Source organism: Somniosus microcephalus, chromosome 30 (assembly GCF_052327205.1).
Source record: "Somniosus microcephalus isolate GS21.2 chromosome 30, FLI_Smic_1.0, whole genome shotgun sequence".
Taxonomy (NCBI): domain Eukaryota; kingdom Metazoa; phylum Chordata; class Chondrichthyes; order Squaliformes; family Somniosidae; genus Somniosus; species Somniosus microcephalus.
Genome location: NC_141016.1, coordinates 33,247,055 through 33,272,584, shown reverse-complemented (window position 1 = coordinate 33,272,584; position 25,530 = coordinate 33,247,055). Strand labels below are relative to the sequence as shown.

Sequence of the window (25,530 nt, the reverse complement as noted above, 5' to 3'; positions counted from 1 at the left end):
CAGCGTGCATTGATTCAAAGCCTGGCTTTAAACCACTTGAACATGCAGTGATAACAATTACAAATAACTTAATAGAATCTACAGCACAGCAAAAAGGCAGCTTTTCACAACAGGAATATGCCGGTGTGGAAATTACGCACAAGCCTCCTCCCAATCTAATGACCTCATCCCACCATGCCCCGTACCCGTCTGTTACCTTCCCTCTCATTTAAGTATCAAGCCTCCCATTGAATGTATCAATGTTATCTACATCAAACACCCCATGTGGCAGCGAGTTCTACATTCTCACCACTGTCTGTGTGAAAAATAAATCCACCTAACTGCTTTATCTGATCTGTTAGAGGCTATTTTATATTAATGACTCCTTGTCATGAACTCATCCACAAGCATCATAAGTTTCTCCACATTCACGCAGTCGGACTCCTTCATAATTTTGAAGATCTCTAAACTGCCTCCTCTCAGTCTTCGTTTTTCCAGAGAGCAGAACTCTGGCCGGTCCAATCTTTCTGATAATCGCATCTTCTCAATTCACGTAAAAACTCGTTATGACCTTAATGTGTTGTTAGATTTAGTGATTTGTGTATCAATATTCCCCGGTCGCTTTTGTCCTCTACCCCATTTAGTTTCTTACCATCCAAGGAATAAGTGGCCTCCTCATTCCCCCAAACAATATAAACCACCTCAAGGTAAGGAAAGTTGGCGGGGATATAACAACAGAGAAGCTGTGTGATAAGGTGGAAGGCAGGAATGTTTAAATGGACAACAGATTCATTACCCGCACCCACTGTCTGAAAAAATAGGAGCAGTGGTTATGATTTGAAATTGATGAATTCGATGTTGAGTCCGGAAGGTTGTCAAGTACCTCATCGAAATATCTGGTGCTGATCCTCGAGCTTCGGTTGAGCTTCATTAGAACAGTGCAGTAGGTCACGGTCAGAGAGGTCAGAGTGGGAGTGAGGCGGAGAATTAAAATGACATGTGACCAGAAGCTCAGGGCCATGATTGCAGACTGAATGGAAATGTTCAGCAAAGCGATCACCCAACCTGTGTTTGGTCCCCCAAATGTACAGGAGACTGCATCGTGAGCAGTGAATGCAGCAGACTAAATTAAAAGGAGTAAATCGCTGTTTCACGTGGAAGGAGGATTTCGGGCCCGGGACGGTAGGAAGGGATGAGGTGAAAGAGTAGATGCTGCATCTAATGTGCTTGCTTGGGATGATGCCGTGGGAACTGCAGCCGGTGTTGTGGGTGATAGAAGAGTGGACCAGGGTGTCATGGAGGGAACAGTCCTTTCGGAATGTTTAAATCGGGGTGGAGAGGAAATGAGTTCGGTGGTGCGATGTAATATTGAACTACTTGTCGAAATTCAGCATCATTCCGCCAAAAGGAAAAATCAGAGCAGGTGTTCAATGGCAGACAAATGAGATAAGCCTCGAGAGACAACTACAGAGATCGTTCATTGGACACCCGCTCTCTAAAAGGTGACCCGATTTGTGAATCGAACTTCAATTGGCAATCACTGTATAAACAAAGGAAAATTATCCAAGCATTGAGTGAACCGATATGTTTAAAATTGTCTTTTAGAACATAATGGAACCGATGCAGAATGAACTAAAGAGACAGGAGCTGAATCAGTGCACTGAACCGTCACTCACAATCTAACAAGAACTAATCAAAAAAGGACACGAGCCGAATCACTGCACGGAATTGTCCCTCACAATTTAATAATAAGAACTAAATACCCATAGAGCAGGCACCCGCTATTCGAAGCACCAAAATATCATAAGAAATAGGAGCTGGAGAAGGCCATTTGGCTCTTCGAGCCTGCTCCGTCATTCAACAAGATCCTGGCTGATCTTCTTCATCAACTCCACCTTCCCGAACTACCCCATATCCCTTAATTCGCTTAGTTTCCCAAAAATATTGACCTCCATCTTGAACATACTCAACGTCTGAGCAGCCACAGCGCTCTGGGGTCGAGAATTCCAAAGATTCACAAACCTTTGAGTGAAGAATTTTCCCCTCATCTCAGTTCTAAATAGCCGACCACTTATTTTGAGACTGTGACCCCGCCAGGGGAATCATTTTATCAGATTTACACCTGTCAAGCCCCTGAAGAATTTTATATGTTTCAATTAGATCCCCTCTCATTCTGCTAAACTGTTGGGAATATAATCCTAGTCTACCAATCTCTCCTCATAGGACGATCCCATATTCCAAGGAACCAGTTTAGTGAACCTTCGTTGCACTCCCTCGAAGGCAAGTATGTCTTTCCTTAGGTTAGGAGACCAGAACTGTTCACAGTACTCCAGGTGTGGCCACACTAATGCCCTGTATAATTGTAATAAGAATTATTTACTGTTATACATTAAGCCCTTTGTAACAAAAGCTAACATACTATTTGCTTCCCTAATTGTTTGCTTTTCCTGCATGTTTAATTTCTGTCATTCATGTACAAGGACACCCAGGTCCCTCTGAATGCAAACATTTCCCAGTCTCTCACCATTCAAAAAATATTCAGCTTTTTTGTTTTTCCTACCAAAGTGGATAACTTCACACTTCCCCACATTGTATTCCATTTGCAAAGTTCTTACCCACTCAATCAACCTGTCTATATCTCTCTGCAGCCTCTTCGCTTCCTCCTCACAGCTAAAGTTCCCACTGATCATTTTATCATCAGCAAACTTGTATACGTTTTGCTCAGTCCCTTCATTTAAGTCATAAATATAGATTTTAAGCAGCTGAGGCCCAGGCACTGATCCTCGTGGTACCCTACTAGTTACAGCCTGCCAAACCGAAAAAGTCCCGTTTATTCCTACTCTCAGTTTTCTGTCCATTAACCAATCCTCAATCCATGCTAATATACTACCCCCTATCCCATGAGTCCTAATTTTGTTTAATAACCTCTTGTGTGGCACCTTATCGATAGCTTTTTGAAAATCGAATTGCACCTCATCCAGTAGTTCCCCCTTATCCATCCGACTAGTTACATCTTCAAGAACCTGTAACAGATTGGTCAAGCACGATTTTCCTTTCATAAGACAGTGTTGACTCAGCCTAATCATATTTCGATGTTCTAAGTGCCCTGTTACCACGTTCCTAATAACTGATACGAGCAAAACTAAACATTCTGTGCTTCAGATCACATTCAGACTGAAGGTCAACCCAACTGCTTGATAAAGGTCCCCTGTTGGAGTGGTTGCCCTCTCTGAAATGCAAATCAGATCATTTGAGTATCTCTGTAGAACATCGCCGTGAAATGCTCCATATTCCTCGGATTCTTCTAACAATGAGACTGATTTGGGATTGTGGAGAATCCACCGGAATCTATAATAATGAGACACACAAATCCGAGTCCAAACACAACACTATCAATACCCGCACAACTGATTATCTGAGGTCCTTTTAAACGGCCCCTTTATATCCCGAGAGGAGAACAGAAACTTTAAGTAGATATTTCAGCTGGTTATCCCTGTCATTTTCTAACATGATATAAAGGCCACTGTACAATAGGTCTGAATGTTTCAGGCCAGTTTTTGTCTGTGTGTTTAACGGCTTGTTTAACATTCGGTTAAAGACCTTGCAGTCTGTGACTGACAGTAAATGCTGTAAACCACACGCTCTCTCAGTTAATACACTGATTGTAATCAGGATGTAGAAAGAGTTTTAAAAGGGCAACACATTTCAAACTGTAACATCTACAGTGCTCAGACATAATGGAAGAACTCTCTTCGAGACTATTGAGTTGTCTACATTTAACATGATATTTATATCCAGGGTTAAAAGGATGTTAAAAACAGAAAATGCCGGAAGTACTCAGCAGGTCAGGCAGCAGCTGTGGAATGAAAAAGAGTTAATGTTTCAGGTCGACGCCCTCCGCCACTGTTCCTGGCACTAACCATCTCCTTTTCACCATGGACACCCAGTCCCTCTACACCTCCATCCCCCACCAGGATGGCCTAAGGATCCTCTGCTTCCTCCTTGAGCGGAGACCCAAGCATTCTCCATCCACCAGCCTTACATTACACAACTTCTCCTTTGACTCCACTCTCTTCCTGCAAATAAAGGGTGTTCCTATGGAAACCGTATAGGTCCTAGCTATGCCTGCCTTTTCGTGGGACACGTGGAACATTCTTTTTTCCGGTTCTAGTCAGGTCCCCTTCTTCACCTCTATTTCCGGTATATTGATGACAGTATTGGTGACACTTCCTGCTCTGCCCCAAACTGGAAAATACCATCATCTTTGCTTCCAATTTCCACCTCTTCCTGGCCTTCATATGCTTCATCTCCGATTCTTCCCTTCCCTTCCTCGACCTCTCTATCTCCATTTCTGGGGATAGGCTGTTGACCAATATCATCTATAAGCACAGTGAGTCCCACAGCTACCTTGATTTCAGTTCCTCCCATCCCGCTTCCTGTAGAAACTATATTCCACTCTTCCAGTTTCTCCATCTCTGTCGCATCGATTCTGAACTTGACACCTTCCATACCATTGTTTCTGATATGTCTTCCTTTTTCCTCAACCGCAGATTCCCCTCCACAGTGGTTGTCAGGGCCCTGGACCGTGTCCATCCCATTAATTGCACTTCTGATCTCACCCCTTACCCTCCCTCCCAGAGCCATGATAGGGATCCCCTTGTCTTCACCTTCCACCCCACCGGCCTCCACATGCAACGGATCATCCTCTGCCATTTCCACCACTTCCAGTGTGATGCGACCACCAAACAGATCTACCCCTCTCCTCCCCTTTCGTCATTCCAAAGGGAGTGTTCCCTCTGCGACACCCTGGTCCACTTTTCAATCAGCTACAACACCCCCTCCCTATCCCACGATACATTGCAATGCAAACGGAGGACATGAAATACCTGCCCTTTTAACTCCTCCATTCCCACCATCCAGGGTCCCAAACACACTTTCCAGGTGAAACAGCGATTTATAGAATCAAAGTATAGTACAGTACAGAAGGCGGCCATTTGGACCGTAGTGTCTGTGTCCGCTCTTTTTAAGAGATATCCAGTTAGTCTCATTCCCCCGCTCTTGCCCCATATCCCTACATTTATTTTTCCCTTCAAGTATGTATCACTATCCGGTTTGAAGGCTACTGTAGAATCTATATCCACCACCCTATCAGGAAGTGTATTTCAAATCCTAACCAGTCGTTGCTTAAAAAGTGTTGCCTCATGTCACCCCTGATTCTTTTGCCAACCAGCTTACCTCTGGTTATCGATAGTTCTGCCATTGGTAATCATTTCTCTTCATTTACACTATCTAAACTCATCTTAGTCTTATCTGCTCGCAGTAGAACTAGCCACGCTTCTCCAGTCTATCCACGTAATTGTAATCTCTCAGCCCTGGAAGGCAGAGAGTTGGAATAAACGGGTTGTTTTCCGAGTGGCAGGCAGTGACTAGTGGGGTACGCAAGGATCGATCCTAGGTTCCGAGCTGTTCACAATATATATTAATGATCTAGACGAGGGAATTGGATGTAATATCTCCAAATGTGCAGACGACACAAAGCTGGGTGGGAGGGTAAGCTGTGAGGAGGACGTCGAGAAACTCCAGTACGATTTGGACAGATTGGGTGATTGGGCAGAAACATGGCAAATGCACTATAATATGGATAAATGTGAGGTTATCCACTTTGGTGGCAAAAACAGGAAGGCAGATTATTATTTGAATGGCAATAGATTGGGAGAAGGGGAAGTGAAAAGAGACCTGGGTGTTCTTGTGCACCAGGCGCTGAAGGTAAGCATGCAGGTGCAGCAGGCGGTTAAGAAGGCAAATGGTATGTTGGCCTTCGTAGCAAGAGGGTTCGAGTACAGGAACAAGGATGTCTTGCTACAGTTGTACAGGGCCTTGGTGAGACCGCACCTTGAGTATTGTGTGCAGTTTTGGTCGACTTACCTGAGGAAGGAAGTTTTTGTCATGGAAGGAGTGCAGCGAAGATTCACCAGACTGATACCTGGGATGGCAGGAATGAGGTACAAGGAGAGATTGTGTCGATTGGGCTTATATTCACCGGAGTTTAGAAGATTGAGAGGGAATCTCATTGAAACCTATAAAATTCTGTCAGGCCTGGACATACTAGATGCAGGAAGGATGTTTATGATGGCCGGGGAGTCCAGAACCAGGGATCATAGTTTAAGGATAAGGGGTAAGCCATTTAGGATTGAAATGAGGAGGAATTTCTTCACCCAGAGAGTGGTGAACCTGTGGAATTCTCTGCCACAGAGGGCGGTGGAGGCCAGTTCATTAAATATATTCAAAAAGGAGCTGGATATATTTCTTAAGGCTAAAGGGATCAAGGGGTATGGGGAGAAGACAGGGACAGGGTACTGAATTTGGATGATCAGCCATGATGTCATTGAATGGCGGAGCAGGCTCGAAGGGCCGAATGGCCTACTCCTGCTCCTATCTTCTATGTTTCTATGTTTCTATTCGAGTGCCTCTCTCTTGTACCCTCTCTAAAGCCTTCACATCCTTCCTAAATTGTGGTGCCTAGAATTTACTGCTCCTTCTTTGAATTTAGTACACTGTATTTTGGGCTCACTCTTCATTAGGGAGACCAAACGCTGATTGGGTGATCGTTTTGTGGAACACCTCCATTCAGTCCGCAAGCTTGATCCTGAGCTTCTAGTCACCTGTCATCTTAATTCTCCGCCCCAATTCCATTCTGACCTCACTGTCCTCGGACTCCTACACTGTTCCAGTGAAGCTCAATGGAAGCACGAGGAACAGCATCTGATCTTTCGATTCAGCACTTTAGAGCCTTCAGGACTCAACAGTGAGTTAAACGTTTTCAGATCATAACCACTGCTCCCAGTTTTTGCACAGCAGTTGCTGGTAATTATTCTGCTTTTCTCATTGTCAGCTCATCTAGACCCATCTTTTGTTTCTATACTTGTTCCATTATGACCTCTTTTGCCTCGCACCATCATCCAATTTGTCATTTAATCACTCCTGCTTTCCATCCTTTTGGTCTTTCCTCCCCTCTCCCTTTCATTGTCTCTGTACTTGCTTAAAAACTGTTACATGTATACTAGTTTCTAGCTCTGATGAAATGTCATCGATCTGAAACGTTAACTCTGTTTCTCTCTCCACAGATGATACCTGAGTACCTGAGATTCGATGAGTGTGGTGCATTTGATGTAGTCTATTGGGTTTTAGCAAGGTCGCGAAAGTAAAAGCCAATCCAAGGCAATGTGGCAATTTGGATCTGAACTTGGCTCAGAGGCAGGAAACAAAGGGTAATGGTCGAAGGGTGTTTTGTGACTCGAAGGCTGTTTCCAGTGGGGTTCCGCAGGGCTCAGTACAGGGCCCTTTGCTTTTTGTTGCATATATCAATCAATTGGACTTGAACGTAGGAAGTATGATTAAGAAGTTTGCAGATGATACAAAAAATGGCAGTTTGGTTGATAATGAATAAGACAGCTGCAGACTGCAGGAAGATATCAATGGACTGGTCAGGTGAGCAGAACAGTAGCAAATGGAATTCAATCCGGAGAAGTATGTGGTAATGCTTTTGGGGAGGGCTCACAAGGCAAGGGAATACACAATACATGGTAGGACACTGAGAAGTGCAGAGGATCAGAGGGACTTTAAAGTGCATGTCCACAGATCCCTGAAGGTAGCAGGACTGGTGGATAATTGGTGAAGAAGGCATATGGGATTTTGCCTTTATTCGCCGAGGCAAATAATATCAGAGCAGGGAGGTTATACTTGAATTGAACGAAACACTAGCTAGGCCGCAGCTACAATACTGTTGCAATTCTGCTCACCACATTAGAGGAAGAATGTGATTGCACCAGTGTGGGTGCAGAAGCGATTTACGAGGATCTTGCCTGGGCTGTGGAATTTTGCTTATGAAAAAAGATTGGATAGGCTGGGGTTGTTTTCTTTGGAACAAAGCAGGCTGAGGGAAGACCTAATTGAGTTTTCTATAATTATGAGGGGCCATGATAGAATGGATAGAACGGACCTATATCCCTTAGTAGAGGGTTCGATAACCAGGGGGACATTGATTTAAAGTAATCGGTAGTAAATTTGGAGGGGATTTGAGGAGATATGTTTTCACCCCGAGGGTGGTGGTGGTCTGGCACTCACTGCATCAATGGGTTATTTTTATTTGCTTATCGGCTCTGGGCGTCGCTGGAAAGGCCAGCATTTATTGCAGATACCTAGTTGTCCTTGAGGAGGTGGTGGTGAGCCACCTTCTTGAAACGCTGCAGTCCGTGTGGTGAAGGTACTCCCACAGTGTTGTTAGGTAGAGATTTCCAGGATTTTGACCCAGTAGCAATGAATGATCAACGATATGCTTCTAATTCAGGATGGTGTGTAACTTGGAGGGGAACTTGGATGTGGTGGTGTTCCCATGCGCCTGCTGTCCTTGTCCTTCTAGGTGGAAGAGTTTGCGGGATTGGGAGGTGCTGATGAAGAAGCCTTGGAGAGTTGCTGCAGTGCATTTTGCAGATGGTACACACTGCAGCCACGGTACGCTGGTGGTGGAGACAGTGAGTATTTAAGGTGGTGGATGGGGTGTCAATTAAATGGGCGGCTTTGTCCTGGATAGTGTCGAGCTTTTTGAGTTGGAGCTGCACTCACCCAGGCAAGTGGAGAGTATTCCATCACATTCCTTACTTGTGCCTTGTAGATAGTGGAAAGGCTTTGGGGAGTCAGGAGGTGATCCACTCGCCGAAGAATACCTAGCCTTTGACCTGCTCTTGTTGCCATAGTATTTATGTGGTAGGCCCAGTTAGGTTTCTGGTCAATGGTGATCACCAGGATGTTGATGGTGGGGGGTTCCGCGATGGTATTGCCATTGAATGTGCAGTCATCAGCGAACATCCCCATTTCTGGACTTGTGTTGGAGTGAAGTTCATTGATGAAGCAGCTGTAGATTGTTGGGCCTAGGACACTGCCCTGAGGAACACCTGCAGCAATATCCTGGGGCTGTGATGATTGACTTTCAATCACCACAACCATCTTTCTGTGTGCTAGGTATGACTCCAACCAGTGGAGCGTTATCCCCCTGATTCCCATTGACTGCAGTTTTACTAGGGTTCCTTGATGCCACACTCGGTGAAATGCTGTCGTGATGTCAAGGGCAGTCACTCTCACCTCACCTCTGGAATGCAGCTCCTTTATCCATGTTTGGACTAAGGTTGTAATGAGGTCGGTACCAAGTGGTCTTGACGGAACACAAACTGTACATCAGTGAGCAGGTTATTGGTGAGTAGATGCCACTTGATAGCACTGTTGATGAAACCTTCCATCACCTTGCTGTAGATTGAGAGTAGACTGATGGGGCAGTATTTGGCCGGGTTTTATTTGTCCTGCTTTTGTGGACATGTCATACCTGGGCAGTTTTCCACAATGTCGGATAAATGCCAGTGTTGTAGCTGTACTGGAACAGCTTGGCAAGAGGTCCGGCTAGTTCTGGAGCAGAAGTCTTCAGCATGATTGACGGGATGTTGTCAGGGCCCATGGGTTGTAGAGGCAGAAACACTCATCACATTTAAAATGTACTTGGATATGCAATTGAAGTGCGGTAACATGCACGGCTATGGACCAAGTGTTGGAAAGTGGATTAGGCTGGATAGCTGTTTGTCCGCCACCACGGACAAGATGGGCCAAATGGCCTCCTTCTGTGCTGTAAATTTCTATGTTTCTAAGATTCTATGACCTGCTGAATGTTTCCAGCATTTTCTGTTTTTATTTCAGATTACCAGAATCTGCAGTACTTTGCTTTTATATTAAAAGAATGATGTTAAGCGAATATATTAAAAGATTGAACAGTGTTCTTTTTGCGCGCTTGCCAGCGAGAAAGTCCCCTCTCCTTCCTAACCCCCAGCCCCCCTTGTAGCTGGTGTAGAATAATCCCCTTTGCCTTACAATGCCCGTTACATTTCAGGTGAGATTTCTGCCTGCTTCCTGTGTCCCTGTAACTATATAATGTCTGTCCAGTACATTTCTGGTGAAACTTCAACCTCTCCCTCTGGGTATTAATCTGATGGGCGGATCGCACGCCCTGTCCAGAACCTGACTGATTTTATGTCTACTGAAATAATGTAAATAATGAAATATTTAGTCAGACACACCAGCTTGCTATAGAATTTCACCCCTCAACAAAAACACACCCATTTCCCATCAATACTCGACTCACGAATTGAAATTAATCAGTAGTTTTTATTCAACGTCCGCAAAAAGATAGGACTTGCTGTGAAATTCACTCTCGTTGATGCAGCACTTGGTTATTAAAGGATATTCAGCTGCCAAGGGCCTAAGTTCTGGAATCACTCCGTAAACCAAATTATTATTATTCATTTATGGGATGTAGGCGTCACTGGCAAGGCCAGCATTTATTGCCTATCCCTAATTGCCATTCAGAAGGTGGTGGTGAGCAGGATTCTTGAACCGCTACAGTCCGTGTGGTGAAGGTTCTCCCACAGTGCTGTTAGGTAGGGAGTTCCAGGATTTTGACACAGTAACAATGAAGGATCAGCGATATACTTCTAAGTCAGAATGGAGTGTGACTTGGAGGGGAACTTGGAGGTGGTGATGTTCCCATGCACCTGCTGCCCTTGTCCTTCTAGGTGGAAGAGGTTGCGAGTTTAGGAGGTGCTACCAAAGAAGCCTTGGTGAGTTGCTGCAGTGCATCTTGTGGATGATTCCAGAACTTAAGCCCTTGGCAGCTGAATATCCTTTAATAACCAAGTGCTGCATCAACGAGAGTGAATTTCACAGCAAGTCCTATCTTTTTGCGGACGTTGAATAAAAACTACTGATTAATTTCAATTCGTGAGTCGAGTATTGATGGGAAATGGGTGTGTTTTTGTTGAGGGGTGAAACGATTGTGTCGAGCATCTTGAGTGATTTTGGTGCTGCACTCATCCAGGCAAGTGGAGAGTATTGCATCACACTCTTTAATTGTGCCATGTAGATGGTGGAAAGGCTTTGGGGAGTCAGGAGGTGAGAAACTCGCCGCAGAATACATAGCCGCTGACCAGCTCTTGTTGCCACAATATTGATGTGGCTGGTCCAGTTAAGTTCCTGGTCAATGGGGACCCCTAGGATGTTGATGGGGGATTCAGCAATCGTAGTGCCGTTGAAAGACAAGGGGCTGTGGTTAGGCTCTCGCTTGGTGGAGCTAGTCATTGCCTGGCACTTGTGTAGCGTAAATGTTACCTGCCACTTATCAGCCTAAGCCTGAAAATCGTCCAGATTTTGTTGCATGCTAGCATGGACTGCTTCATTATCTGAGGAGTTGTGAATGGCTCTGAACACTGCAGTCATCAGCGAACATCCCCATTTCTGACCTTGTGTTGGGGGGAAGGTCATTGATGAAACAGCTGTAGATGGTTGTGCCCAGTTCAAATGCTGCATTGATGTCAAGGGCAGTCACTCTCACCTCACCTCTGGAATTCAGCTCCTTTGTCCATGTTTGGACCGAGGCTGTAATGAGGTCTGGAGCTGAGTGGTCTTGGCAGAGCACAAACTGGGCATCAGCGGGTTGGTATTTGGTGAGTTAGTGCCGATTGTTATCACTTTCGATGACACCTTCCATCACTTTGCTGATGATTACGAGCAGACTGATGGGCTGTGATTGGCCGGATTGAATTAGTCCTGCTTTTACTGGACAGGAGATACCTGGGTAGTTAACCACATTGTCTGATAGACGCCAGTGTTTTAGCTCTACTGGAACAGCTTGGCTACAGACGCGGAAAGTTCTGGAGCACAATTCTTCAGCACGAGAGCTGGGAGGTGGTCGGGGACCAGAGCCTTTGCTGTATCCAGTGCGCTCAGCCATTTCTTGATATCAAGTGGAATTAATCGAATTGTCTGAAAACTGGCTTATGTGATGGTGGCGACCTCAGGAGGAGGCCGAAATGAATCATCCACTCAGCATATCTGGCTGAAGATTGTGGCAAACGCTTCAGACTTGTCTTTTGCACTCACGTGCTGGGCTCCACCATCATTGAGGATGGGGATATTTACAGAACCTCCTCCTCCCTTTAGTTGTTTAATATTACACCACTGGATGTGGCAGGACTGCCTAGCTTTGATCTGTTCCATTGATTGTGGGATTAGTAAGCCCTTTCTATAGCTGCAGTATAATGTGGATAAATGTGAGGTTACCCACTTTGGTGGCAACAACAGGAAGACAGATTATTATCTGAACGGCAATAGATTGGGAAAAGGGGAAGTGCAAAGAGACTGGGTGTCGTTGTGCACCAGTCGCTGAAGGTAATCATGCAGGTGCAGCAAACGGTTAAGAATGCAAATTATATGTTGGCCCTCATAGCGAGAGAACTCGAGTACAGGAGCAAGGATGCCTTGCTGCGGTTTTACAGGGCCTTGGTGTGACCACAACTTGAGTATTGTGTGCAGTTTTAGTCGCCTTATCTGAAGAAGGATGTTCTGCCATGGAGCGAGAGCAGCGAAGATTCACCAGACTGATACCTGGGATGGCAGGAATGACGTATGAAGAGAGATTGTGTCGATTAGGATTATATTCGCTAGAATTTAGAAGAATGATAGAGGATCTATTGAAACTTATAAAATTCCAACAGCACTAGATAGATTAGATGCAGCAAGGTTGTTCCCGATGGCGAGGGAGTCCAGAACCAGGCGTCACAGACTAAGGATAAGGGGTAAGCCATTTAGGAGTGAGATGAGGAGGAATTTCTTCACCCAGAGAGTGGTGAACCCGTGGAATTCTCTACCACAGAAGGCAGTTGAGGCCAATTCATTAAATATATTCAAGAAGGAGTTGGATATATTTCTTAAGACTAATGGGATCAAGTGATGTGGGGAGAAAGCAGGGACAGGGTACTGAATTTGAATGTTCAGCCAAGATCGCATTAAATGGCAGAACAGGCTCGAGGGGCCGAATGGCCTACTCCTACTCCTATCTTCTATGTTTCTATGTTTCCACTTTTTAGCCTGCATGGAGTCCTGTGTTGCAGTTTCCCCAGGTGGGCACCCTTTTTTCGGTATGGCTGGTGCTGCTCCTGGCATGCTCTTCTACACACCTAATTGAACCAGGGTTGGTCTCCTCGCTTGGTGGCAATGTTAACATGAGGAATATACCAGGCCATGAGGTTACAGATTTTGGTGGAATACAATCCTGCTGCTGCTGAAGGTCCACAGCACCTCACGGATGTCCAATTTTGAGATGATAGATCTGTTCTGAATCTATCACTTTTAGCATGGTTGTAGTGCCACAGAACACGATGGAGGGTGTCCTCCGTATGAAGACTGGACTTCATGTCCACAATGACTGCAGTTGTCACGTCTACCAATACTGTCATGGACTGATGCATCTGCGACAGAGAGATTGGTGAGGACAGGGTCAGGTGGGTTTTGCACTCCTATTGGTTCTCTCACTAACTGTCGCCGGCCCTGACTGACAAAGGTGTCTTTCAGGAGTCAGGCAGCTCGGTCAGTTGTGGTGCTACCGAGCCACTTGTGGTGATGGACATTGAAGTCCCCCACCCAGTGTCTATTCTGTGCGCTTGTTACTCTCAGTGCTTCTTCCAAGTGGTGTTCAACATGGAGAGGTACTGATGCGTGATAACTCAGAACTTGCGGTCTGTCAAGTTTCTTCTGGACAGATCGTCCCCAGCCGATACAAATTCACTTTTGGTGGAGCAGATTTGGGCTATTTGCTGCACTACTGCCCAGTGAATACCCACCAAACCCTTTCGCCTGGCAAAAGTAGGCGTACGTCCTTCTTTTAGATATAAATGTTAAAAGAATGTTTTTAATGATTTAAACATTCACTTACTTTTAAAATTAGTTCAGGTTACTTTTGTCCCGGTAAAATTTTTTCACATTTATTATTCAAAAAATTAAATCTATTTTTAAATGTTTAATTAAAGGGTCATTTAATTAACTTTGAAGCAGTGATTATTTATTTTTATTTCAGGGTTGTGAAATTGTATTCAGCTAGTGATTGCTATTCTGCTTATGGGGATTCCGTCCGTAAATGGAACTACATTAACAGTCATGCGCCTCTCAGTCTCTTCAACACAACAGCAAATATAGACATTTCAGTACTCGCTTATTGTATGGAGAAATAGATGTAATGAACCAGCATTATATGTTCTTGGCTATGTATTATCTAAAAAAACATTCATGAAATTATTTAACCTTAATTAAACAATGCGAATCGACCATATGTTTTACCAAAACAATATCTGAGTAGAACTGCCCATCGGTGAAACTCACATAAGAGTATTTAGATAAACATGAACCTATTTAAACATATTGGTTTAAATATTGGAGCCTGAACTTCCCGGAGCTCAGGGTACAACAGAGAATATGTGAGAAACAGTAAGCGGTGGGAGTGAGTGGCACTGGAGATTGACGCAGAGAGGAGAATGAAAGCTTTGATCTAGAGCATGTAGTGACACTGTACTTTTATCAGAGGGATGGAGAGACAGAGAGAGAGACAGACAGACAGAGACGGATAGATATAGAGAGACACAGGCAGAGAGTGCAATGCAGACAGAGACACAGACAGAGATGAGGAGAGTGAACGCAATGAACTACAGCATGAGGCGGCCCTGTACAAGAATCAAAGGGATAGAGAGAACGTTGGAGAGAAAGAGACATAGAGAGAGAGAAATGTTAAAATGCAGAGAGAGCGCCAAAGAGAGCGAGAGAGACAGAGAGAGGGAGGGACATAGAAACAGAGAGAGGAGATTGAAACCAAAGATCTAGAGAACGTGAGAAACCTGTACCCTAATCAGAGGAATGGATTGATAGAGAGAGAGATAGATAGATAGATAGATAGAGAGAGAGAAAGACAGACAGATAGATAGATAGATAGCTAGATAGATAGATAGATAGATAGATAGATAGATAGATAGATAGATAGATAGATAGATAGATAGATAGATAGATAGATAGATAGATAGAGAGAGAGAGAGAGAGAGAGAGATAGAAAGATAGAAAGATAGATAGATAGATAGATAGATAGATAGATAGATAGATAGATAGATAGATAGAGCGACAGATAGAGAGAAAGATAGATAGGTAGAATGCCAGTGAAAACAATTCACTAGAGTGGTTGACAACCAGAACACCAATCAAAGGAAAGGAGAGAGAGAGAGAGAGCGACAGGACAATAGAAAGATGGAAACAGAGAATCTGGAGCAGGCAGGGGTGATAAGGGGGGTAAAGGTGCAGGAGGATTTAATAAGATCATGACAGAGTGGCACAACCGATAGAGGCCGATTTCAGGGAATGGTAAAAGAAGGAGGAAGACTGGGAAAGCCTTTCCATGGGCTTTCTCTTCACGATCATTTAATGGCATACGGCAGACATACACTGACATTAAAGAGTTTATGAGATAAATAAACGGTGCTGGGCAGAGCGAATGGGATGAGAGAGTATGGCAGGAAAGTGGCCGAATCATACCGGTGTGCTGCATGTTCTACTTCATTGTTCTGACCTCCGAGACATGCAGTAGAAGCAGTCCCTCTGCTCCATGTACAAGATCCACGGCCAAGTTACGTTGCGGATTTCGGGCAAAAGGGGAACCGGTTTCACGAAGGCAGGACTCAGGGTAAGAGCACTGACAGACTGTGACATAGCAACAGTGGGGCAATCAATCCCAAGATGGGAATACTTCTATTAAACCCCCGAACATGGGGCCGTGTATTTTCAATGTCTTTGTTGGTGGTGCGTGAGTCTGGTAAATGGTGCTGGATTTAATCTTCTAGAGCATCAAGAAGAATGACACCCTGCCAGGGACTCTGTGTCACAGCATCCACCGCGCTGAAGGCAGGTGTCCTGTCTTATGTCGAAATGGGAATCTCTGAGACTCTGGGGACGGCGCTGGAGGCATTACCTGTAGGTTGAAGAACCATCCCAGTGATCTGTACTAGAAAACGGCCCCGGTCCGCTGGATAAACTCCAGTGGAACACTTGGACACAAGAGGTCCCGAACCCTTGGTTCTGTCAAAATGCATCTACACCCTCTGCAGTCAGGTCAATAGAGTCTGTCTGTCAGGGGGAGCGTTTGGAATCCCTATCTCGACCTGTGTTTACTTCTTGACACTGGTTTACTGGAACCTTTGGTCTCTCAGTTGCCCCTCCGCCATTCTGCTCCGTGTCTCTGACACACCAGCACTGCAGTGTCCGGCTCCAAATGAGTCTGTTGGTGTCCTTACCTGTCACAGTTTCTCCAAATTTCTGAGCAGCCGGAATTCTTATTTTATTCTCACTCACTACGTTCCCTTTCTCTGTGTGGAGCTGTCCTAATTATCACATCACATTTAGTATTGACTCGAAAGGGTCAATTGGGTTGCAGGCTCTTGTTCCGCCTTTCTTTATATTCGGGAGATTACACAGTTGTGTGAAAGCAAGTTTCATTCACCCTGTGATTGTAAATCCCGCTGTTCTGTTACGGATATTTTACATTGGAGGCAGAAGTTGTCAGATGTGATATCGGGAAACACAAATGGACCTGAGCGACAGTTTAGTCTGTGTCTCCTTTTTCACCAGACCCAGTCATATAGGCCGCCAACTAACGGGGAATTGTCCGTGGATCGGCTCTCTACCCCTGTATAGTCCAGGGAGAGGAACACTCGGGGATGCTGTTAAAGTGAATAAACCAAAGACTGAATCTCTGTTCAGAGTGAGATCATTATAGCTGCAGTACCGGGGGGAGCCACTGGAACCATTCTGGGGCCGATCACTGATATTAAATTTCAGCTTTAGTGTGTGTAAGGGATGAAGGGAATTCTACCGGGTGAATAACAATCACGGTATTTATGCGGAATGGAGAATGATTTCATATTAACGTGTTACATATAATTACCTCAATGTGTTATTATTTAAACCAACTGCTGCTCTAATGTGTGAGGTGACCTGTTGCTGCTCCGGGCCTGTCCCAATGGGGTTACCGGTCCAGCTGTAGCCCGGCTGGTGCCGACCGCCAGCGGGAATGGTGACCGGCCCGTCTCGGGAATCTCCCCGCTCGGAGTGTTCATGGATCTCACATTCTCCTCTCTGTATCGGTGAAGTCAGTTTAAAAAAGTGAGCGCCGCTCCACCATGAACCGCTCTTGTGAACCACATTAACTGGGATTGAATCCATCTGATTGTCGGTGTTTAATCACTCAATCCTATTCCGAATGCTTCCGTGCTGGGTAAAGTGCTGCAGCACATCAGAAAGCGAGCGGATTCATTCTTCTTTATATGTAATAAAATGACAATATCAGTAATAATGGTCAGTAAATTTGGTCTGAGACCAAAATTATCTCCCATGCGGTTTTACATCCATGTTTCTCTGATTGACTCCTATTTTCACTCACAAACCGGTTTTCAGTGTTGAATAACAGTCCGGGTGAAGTTAGCTCGGGGGCTTGCAGTCAGAAGCAAATGCAGGTACTGTGGGAGTCTGGGCTGCACAGTGGGGCACAAGAGAGTGTAGCTCTGGGGGACTATTGGAGATTTGATAGTCAGGGGAATAGACAGGCATCTCTTCAACCACAAAAATGAGTTCCCAATGGTGTATTGCCTCCCTGGTGCCCAGGTAAAATATATAATTGAATGGGAGCAGGACATTGTGGGATGGGAAGGGGAACAGGAGACGTTGTGGTCCATATTGGAAACAATGGCATTGGCAGGAAAAGGGCTGAGGTCAAACAGGCAGAGTTTCAGAAGCAGGACAAAAGATTATAGAACAGGCCCTCAAAGGTGATCTGCCACGTGCCAGTGAGTACAGAAGCAGGAAGAGAGTGCAGGTGAATGCGTGGCTGGAGAAGTGGTGTAGGAGGGAGGGCATCAAATTCCTGGGGGATTGTGACATGTTGTGTGGTAGGGGGGAATTTTACAGGCAGGGCTGGTTGCTCCTGAACAAGTTTGGGACAAATGTCCTCATAGGGAGTTTAACTAGTGCTCTGGGCAAGGGTTTGAACTCATTTGGCTGGGGAAAGGGCGCCAGGACGCAGCAGCAGAGAGGAGAGACCAGGTGCATAGAAATATCAACAGAACAAACAATAACTTCATGAGAGCAGAAGTAAATGGAGGAAAAAAACACAGCCGACTAGCATGGTGTTTGAATGCATGTGTTATTGATGACCATGTGTGCGGGAAGTGTATCCAGCTGCAGCTACTGACAGACCGCATTGTTGCGCTGGAGCTGCGAATGGATACACACTGGAGCATTCACGATGCTGAGGACATAGTGGATAGCACGTTCAGGGAGTTGGTCACACCGCAGGTAAAGGCTGCACAGGCAGGAAGCGAATGGGTGACCGCCAGGCAGAGTAGTAGGTGCAGACAGGTAGGGCAGGGGTCCCCTGTGGCCATTCCTCTCTCAAACAGATTAACCACTTTTGATATTGTTGAGGGAGTTGGCATATCGGGGGAAGGCAGAAGTAGCCAACTTCCTGGCAGCATGGGTGGATCTGCTGCACAGGATGGGAGGAAAAAGAGTGGGAGAGCTACAGTAATAGTGGATTCTATTGTAAGGGGAATAGATAGGCATTTCTGCGACCGCAAATGAGGCTCCAGGATGGTATGTTGCCTCCCTGGTGCAAGGGTCAAGGATGTTTCGGGGCGGCTGCAGGGCATCCTGGAGGGGGAGGGTGAACAGCCAGCTGTACTGGTGCATATAGGTATCAACGCTATAGGTAAAAAACGGGATGAGGTCCTAAAAGCTGAATATAGGGAGTTAGGAGGTAAATTTAAATATAGGACCTCAAAGCTAGTAATCTCAGGATTGCTACCAGTGCCACGTGCTAGTCAGAGTAGAAACAAGGATATTTCAGATGAATACGTGGCTAGAGGAATGGTGCAAGGGGGAATGATTCAAATTCCTGGGACATTGGAACCGGTTCTGCATGAGGTGGAACCAGTACAAACTGGACAGTTTGCACCTGGGCAGGACAAGGACCGATGTTCTAGGGGCAGTGTTTGCTAGTGCTGTTGGGGAGGGTTTAAACTAAAATGTCAGGGTGTTGCGAACCTGTGCAGGGAGACAGAGGAAAGGGAAGCAAGGATAGAAGCACACCAGGAAGGAGAAAAGCAAAAGTGGAAGGCAGAGAAATGAAGTGTGCAAATCAGACAGGGCCACAGTAAATAATAATTCTAAAAGGACTAAGAGTCATAGAGTCATAGAGTTTTACAGCACAGAAAGAGGCCCTTCGGCCCATCGCGTCTGCGCCGTCCATCAATCCCTGTCCAGTGTAATCCCATTTTCCAGCATTTGGTCCATATCCTTGTATGCAATGGCATTTTAAGTGCTCATCCAAATGCTTCTTGAATGTTGTGAGGGTTCCTGCCTCTACCACCCTTTCAGGCAGTGAGTTCCAAATTCCAACCACCCTCTGGGTGAAAAAGTTCCTCCTCAAATCCCCTCTAAATCTCCTGCCCCTTACCCTGAATCTATGCCCCCTTGTTATTGACCCCCCTACTAAGGGGAAAAGTTCCTGTTTATCTACCCTATCTATGCCCCTCATCATTTTGTACACCTCAATCAGGTCCCCCCTCAGCCTTCTTTGCTCCAAGGAAAACAACCCCAGCCTGTTTAGTCTTTCTTCATAGCTGAGGCGCTCCATCCCAGGTAACATCCTGGTGAATCTTCTCTGCACCCTCTCCAAAGCAATCACATCCTTCCTATAGTGAGGCGACCAGAACTGCACACAGTACTCCAGCTGTGGCCTCACCAGCGTTTTGTACAGCTCCATCATAACCTCCCTGCTCTTATATTCTATGCTTCGGCTAATGAAGGCAAGTATCCCATATGCCTTTTTAACCACCTTATCTACCTGTTCCGCTGCCTTCAGGGATCTATGTACATGTACACAAAGGTCCCTCTGAACTTCTGTACTTCCTAGGGTCCTACCACTCATTGTTTATTCCCTTGCCTTATTTGCCCGTCCAAAATGCATCACCTCGTACTTTTCAGGGTTAAATTCCATTTGCCACTTTTCCGCCCATCTGACCAACCCGTTTATATCGTCCTGTAGCCTGAGGCTTTCCTCCTCGCAATTTACCACCCCACCAATTTTCGTGTCATCTGCGAACTTACTGATCATACCTTTTACATTCTCATCCAAATCATTTATGTAGATCACAAACAACAAGGGACCCAGCACCGATCCCTGAGGTACCCCACTGGACACAGGCTTCCAGTCACAAAAGCAACCTTCGACCATCACCCTCTGCCTCCTGCCACTCAGCCAGTTTAGGATCCAACGCACCAAGGCACCATGGATCCCATGGGCTCTTACCTTCTGGCCAGTCTCCTATGCGGGACTTTGTCAAAAGCTTTACTGAAGTCCATGTAAACCACATCCACAGCATTTCCCTCATCCACCCCCCTAGTCACCCCCTCGAAAAATTCAATCAGATTTGTCAGACATGATTTACCCTTGACACAGCCATGCTGACTATCCCCGATTAATCCTTGCCTCTCCAAGTGGAGACTAATTTTGTCCCTCAGAATTTTTTCCAATAATTTCCCTAGCACAGATGTTAGGCTCACTGCCCTGTAATTCCCTGGTTTATCCCTGCTACCCTTCTTGTATAATGGTACTACATTAGCTGTTCTCCAGTCCTCTGGTACATCCCCTGTGGCCAGAGAGGTTCTGAAAATTTGTGTCAGAGCCCCTGCAATCTCCTCCTTTGCCTCCCACAGCAGCCTGGGATACATCTCGTCCGGGTCTGGGGATTTATCCACTTTTTGGCCTGCTAAAACCGCCAGCACCTCCTCCCTCTCGATGCTAATATGTTCAAGTATGTCACAGTCCCCTTGCCCGATTTCTATGTCTGCATCGTCTTTCTCCATAGTGAACACAGATGCAAAAAAATCATTTAGAACCCAGCCTACATCATCTGGCTCTACACACAGATTGCCACTTTGGTCCCCAATGGGCCCTACCCTTTCCCTGGTAGAGTGTTAAAAAACAAGCCTGAAGGCTTTGTGTCTTAATGCGAGGAGCATTCATAATAAAGTGGATGAATTAGCTGCACAAATAGATGTAAACCGATAAGATATAATTGGGATTACGGAGGCATGGCTCCAGGGTGACCAAGGCTGGGAATTCAACATCCAGGGGTATTCAATATTCAGGAAGGACAGGCAAAAAGGAAAAGGAGGTGGGGTAGCATTGCTGTTTAAAGTGGAGATTAACAAAATAGTATGGAAGGATATTAGCTCTGATGATGTGGGATCTGCATAGGTCGAGTGGAGAAATACCAAGGGGCAGAAAACGTTAGTGGGAGTTGTATACAGACCCCCAAACAGCAATGCTGAGGTTGGGGATGGCATTAAACAGGAAATTAGAGATGCGTGCAATGAGGGCACAGCAGTTATCATGGTTGACTTTAATCTAGATATAGATTGGGATAACCAAATTAGTAACAAAATTGTGGAGGCGGAATTCCTAGAGTGTATACGAGATGGTTTCCTGGACCAATATGTCGAGGAACCAACTAGAGATCAGGCCATCTTAGACTGGATATCAGGTAATGAGAAAGGATTGATTAGCAATTTTGTTGTGCGAGGCTCCTTGGGGAGGAGCGATCATAATATGATAGAGTTTTTCATTAAGATGGAGAGTGAAATAGTTGACACAGAGACTGGGGTCCTGAATTTAAATAAAGGAAACTACAATGGTATGATGCGCGAACTGGCTAGGATTGATTGGGGAACGTTTCTTAACGGGTTGACGGTGGAGAGGCAATGGCAAACATTTAAAGATCGCATGGATGAAGTATAGAATTTGTTCATCACTGTCTGGCATAAAAATAAAACAAAAACGGTGGTGCAACCATGGCTAACAAGGGAAATTAGGGATAGCATAAGATCCAAGGAGAGGACATATACATTGGCAAGAAAAAGCAGCAAACATGAGGATTGGGAGCATGTTAGGATTCACCAAAGGAGGACAAAGGTGATAAGTAAGAGGAGGGCAATATAATATGAGAGTAAGCTTTCAGGGAACATAAAAACTGACTATAAAAGCTTCTATAGATATGTAAAGAGAAAAAGATTGGTGAAGTCAAGCATAGGTCCTTTGCAGTCAGAACCAGGCGAATTTATAATGCACAACAAATAAATGGCTGAACAATTAAATACATACTTTGGTTCTGTCTTCACAAAGGAGGACACAAATAACATCCCTGAGATGTCGAGGAAAATAGGGTCGAATGAGAGGGAGGAACTGAATGAAATCAGTATTTGTAGGGAAATGGTATTAGGGAAATTGACGTGATTGAAGGCCGATAAATCCCCAGGGCTGATAATCTACATCCTAGGGTAATTAAGAAAGTAGCCCAGAAATAGTAGAGGAATTGCTGATCATCTTCCAAATTTCTATAGACTCTGGCACAGTTCCTGAAGATTGGAGGGTAGCTAATGTAACCCCACTATTTAATAAAGGTGGTAGAGCGAAAACCGAGAATTATAGACCAGTAAGCCTGACATCAGTAGTGGGGAAAATGCTCGAGTCCATTATAAAAGATGTAATAGCAGAGCACTTGGAAAACAGTGACAGGACTGGACAAAGTCAACATGGATTTACAAAAGGTAAATCGTGCTTGACTAATCTACTGGAATTTTTTTGAGGATATAACTGGTAGAATAGATAGGGGAGAACCAGTGGATGTGGTGTATTGGAGTTTCAGCAGGCTCTCGATAAGGACCTGCATAAGAGGTTAACGTGTAAAGTTAAAGCACATGGGATTGGGGGTAAGTTTCTGACATGGATAGAGAACTGGTTGGCAGACAGGAAGCAAAGAGTTGGAATAAATGGGTCTTTTTCTGAGTGGCAGGCAGTGACTAGTGGGGTACCGCAGGGATCGGTGCTAGGACCCCAGCTAATCACAATATATATTCATGATCTAGACGAGGGAACTAGATGTAATATCTCCAAGTTTGCAGACGACACATAGCTGGGTGGGCGTGTGTCCTGTGAGGAGGATGCCGAGAAACTCCAGTATGATTTGGACAGGTTGAGTTATTGGGGAGATGCATGGCAGATGCAGTATAATGTGGATAAATGCGAGGTTGTCCACTTTGGTGGCAAAAACAGGAAGGCAGATTATTATCTGAACAATAGATTGGGAGAAGGGGAAGTGCAACGAGACTTGGGTGTCCTTGTGCACCAGTCACTGAAGGTAGGCATGCAGGTGCAGCAGGCGGTTAAGAAGGCAAATGGTACGTTGGCCTTCATAGCGAGAGGATTCGAGAACAGGAGCAAGGATGTCATGCTGCAGTTGTACAGGGCCTTGGTGAGACCACACCTTGAGTATTGTGTACAGTTTTGGTCGCCTTATCTGAGGAAGGATGTTCTTGCCATGGAGGGAGAGCAACGAAGATACACCAGACTGATACCTGGGATGACAGGAATGACGTAGCAGGAGAGATTGTGTCGATTGGGCTTATATTGGCTGGAGTTCAGAAGAATTAGAGGGGATATCATTGAAAATTACAAAATTCTAACAGGACTAGACAGACTAGATGCAGGAAGGATGTTCCCAATGGCGGGGGTGTCCAGAACCAGAGGTCACAGTCTAAGGATAAGGGGTAAGCCATTTAGGACAGAGATGAGGAGCAATTTCTTCACCCAGAGAGTGGTGAACCTATGGAATTCTCTACTACTAGAAAAGGTAGTTGAGGCCAATTCACTAAATATATTCAAGAAGGATTTAGATATATTTTTAAGGCTAAAGGAATCAAGGGCTATGGGGAGAAAGCAGAGACAGGGTACTGAGTTTGGACGATCAGCCATGATGTCATTGAATGGCGGAGCAGGCTCGGGGTGCCAAATGGCCTACTCCTGCTCCTATCTTCTACGTTTCTATGTTTCTGTGTTGCTCTCAATGTGTTTCTTTTTGTAGATGAAGGTTGGCCGCCGAGACTGACTAATGGGGGAAGCCGCTGTGACGGGCGAGTGGAGATTTACTACAACGGCAGCTGGGGGAGAGTGCGGGACAACCTCTGGGACCTAAACGATGCCAACGTCGTCTGCAGACAGCTGGACTGCGGCTCTGCGATAGCCGCTTATAACTCTTCAAAGTACGGAGAGAGTGAAGGGCCCGTGTGGGTGAATGATGTCCAGTGTGAAGGAAACGAGTCTCAGCTCCGGAACTGCAGCTCATTCACATTGAACCCATCTCTCAATGACAGCATCGGCGTAGGGGTCCTGTGTTCAGGTGAACAAATGGTTCAATTTTACAGAACCATCAAGGGGAATATCTAATCTGCTGAGAAAAGTGGTAATATTGGTCACTTGTTCCTCGGTGTCTCTACACCAGTTATTTAACTCAGTGGGTGAGAGCAATGCGAGTGGACACGGGCTGAAGGGAGAAACATCAACAACGATAAGTTGCATTGTTTTGCGCCTTTAACAAAGACAAATGTCGCAAGGCGTTTCCCAAGAGCGCAATCAGACTGGAAACTGACACAGCCCAACAAGGAGATATTAGAAAGGGTGTCTAAAAGCTTGGTCAGAGGGTAGATTTCAAGAGGGCGGCTTAAAGGTGGACAGGCTGAGATGTTTATGGAGGGATCACGTTGCAAATCAGCTCCATTGTGCAGCATATCAGTGTAGACAGATGAGCTGGAGTTATACTGGGGTAGGTTTCATTGTACTGTGTATAAACGAAATGAACATGGGCTAAAGATAAATGAAATAGGAGATGAGAGTAAATGTCAAGCAAGGTAATGAATACGGGAGACAAAACCTAACAAGGAGCAGATACAATTATAGAACATGAGCATAAAATGACTGTTAAAAATAGAGGAAGTGAAACGATTAGTAAAAACACGTTCAATTGCCTGAACAACAATGTGCACAAGACTCGAAACAAAATGAGGGAACTGGAGACAATGAATCCCAGCAGCCAGAGGTAGCAGGAATATCTTAAACATTTCTCTGCTGTGCATTCTATATAATATGGAAGTGTAGACAGATGTTCAGTTGTATAGTTTCATTTATCTGTCACAGCCGCTTTAAAAGGTCAGAATTTTTCGGCTGGAGAGGATACAATGGGTTGGATTGAGTGATGCGGTTCATGTGTATTGGATGTATAATTCTCCTGTATTGTTCTCCAACAGAACACGTTCAGTTAAGGCTGTCTGCCGGTGGAAGCCCATGTGCTGGGCGAGTGGAGGTTTATTACAATGGGACCTGGGGTTCAGTTTGTGATGATTCCTGGGACCTGGCCGACGCTAACGTGGTTTGCAAACAGCTGGGTTGCGGAAATGCATTTTACGTGGAACTTCCTGCTGCTTGTGGACCAGGCTCAGGCCCAGTTTGGTTGGATGAACTGAACTGTTCGGGTGACGAATCTTTTCTGTGGGAATGTCCCTCAGCACCGTGGGGTAACCACGACTGTGCTCATAAAGAAGATGTGAGGATGATGTGTTCAGGTAAGGGCGCTTTCAACCTGCTCATTTTCTGCAGTGTTATTCGCAATGCTTCAGACAGGAGATATTACAAAGAATTACATAGAACATAAGAAGTAGGAGCAGGATTAGGCCATACAGCCCTTCGGGCCTGCTCCG

The 25,530-nt window shown here is 45.3% G+C and overlaps 1 protein-coding gene across 1 annotated transcript; it reads left to right on the top strand.

Moving 5' to 3' along the window:
• The first annotated feature begins 18,515 nt into the window (after positions 1-18,515).
• Positions 18,516-25,484, top strand: LOC147098113 (CD5 antigen-like). The gene is made up of 3 exons (XM_085970824.1): positions 18,516-18,531; positions 23,862-24,176; positions 25,081-25,484. The coding sequence occupies exons 1-3, from the start codon at positions 18,516-18,518 to the stop codon at positions 25,482-25,484; spliced, it is 735 nt and encodes a 244-aa protein (XP_085826950.1).
• Positions 25,485-25,530: the final 46 nt, after the last annotated feature.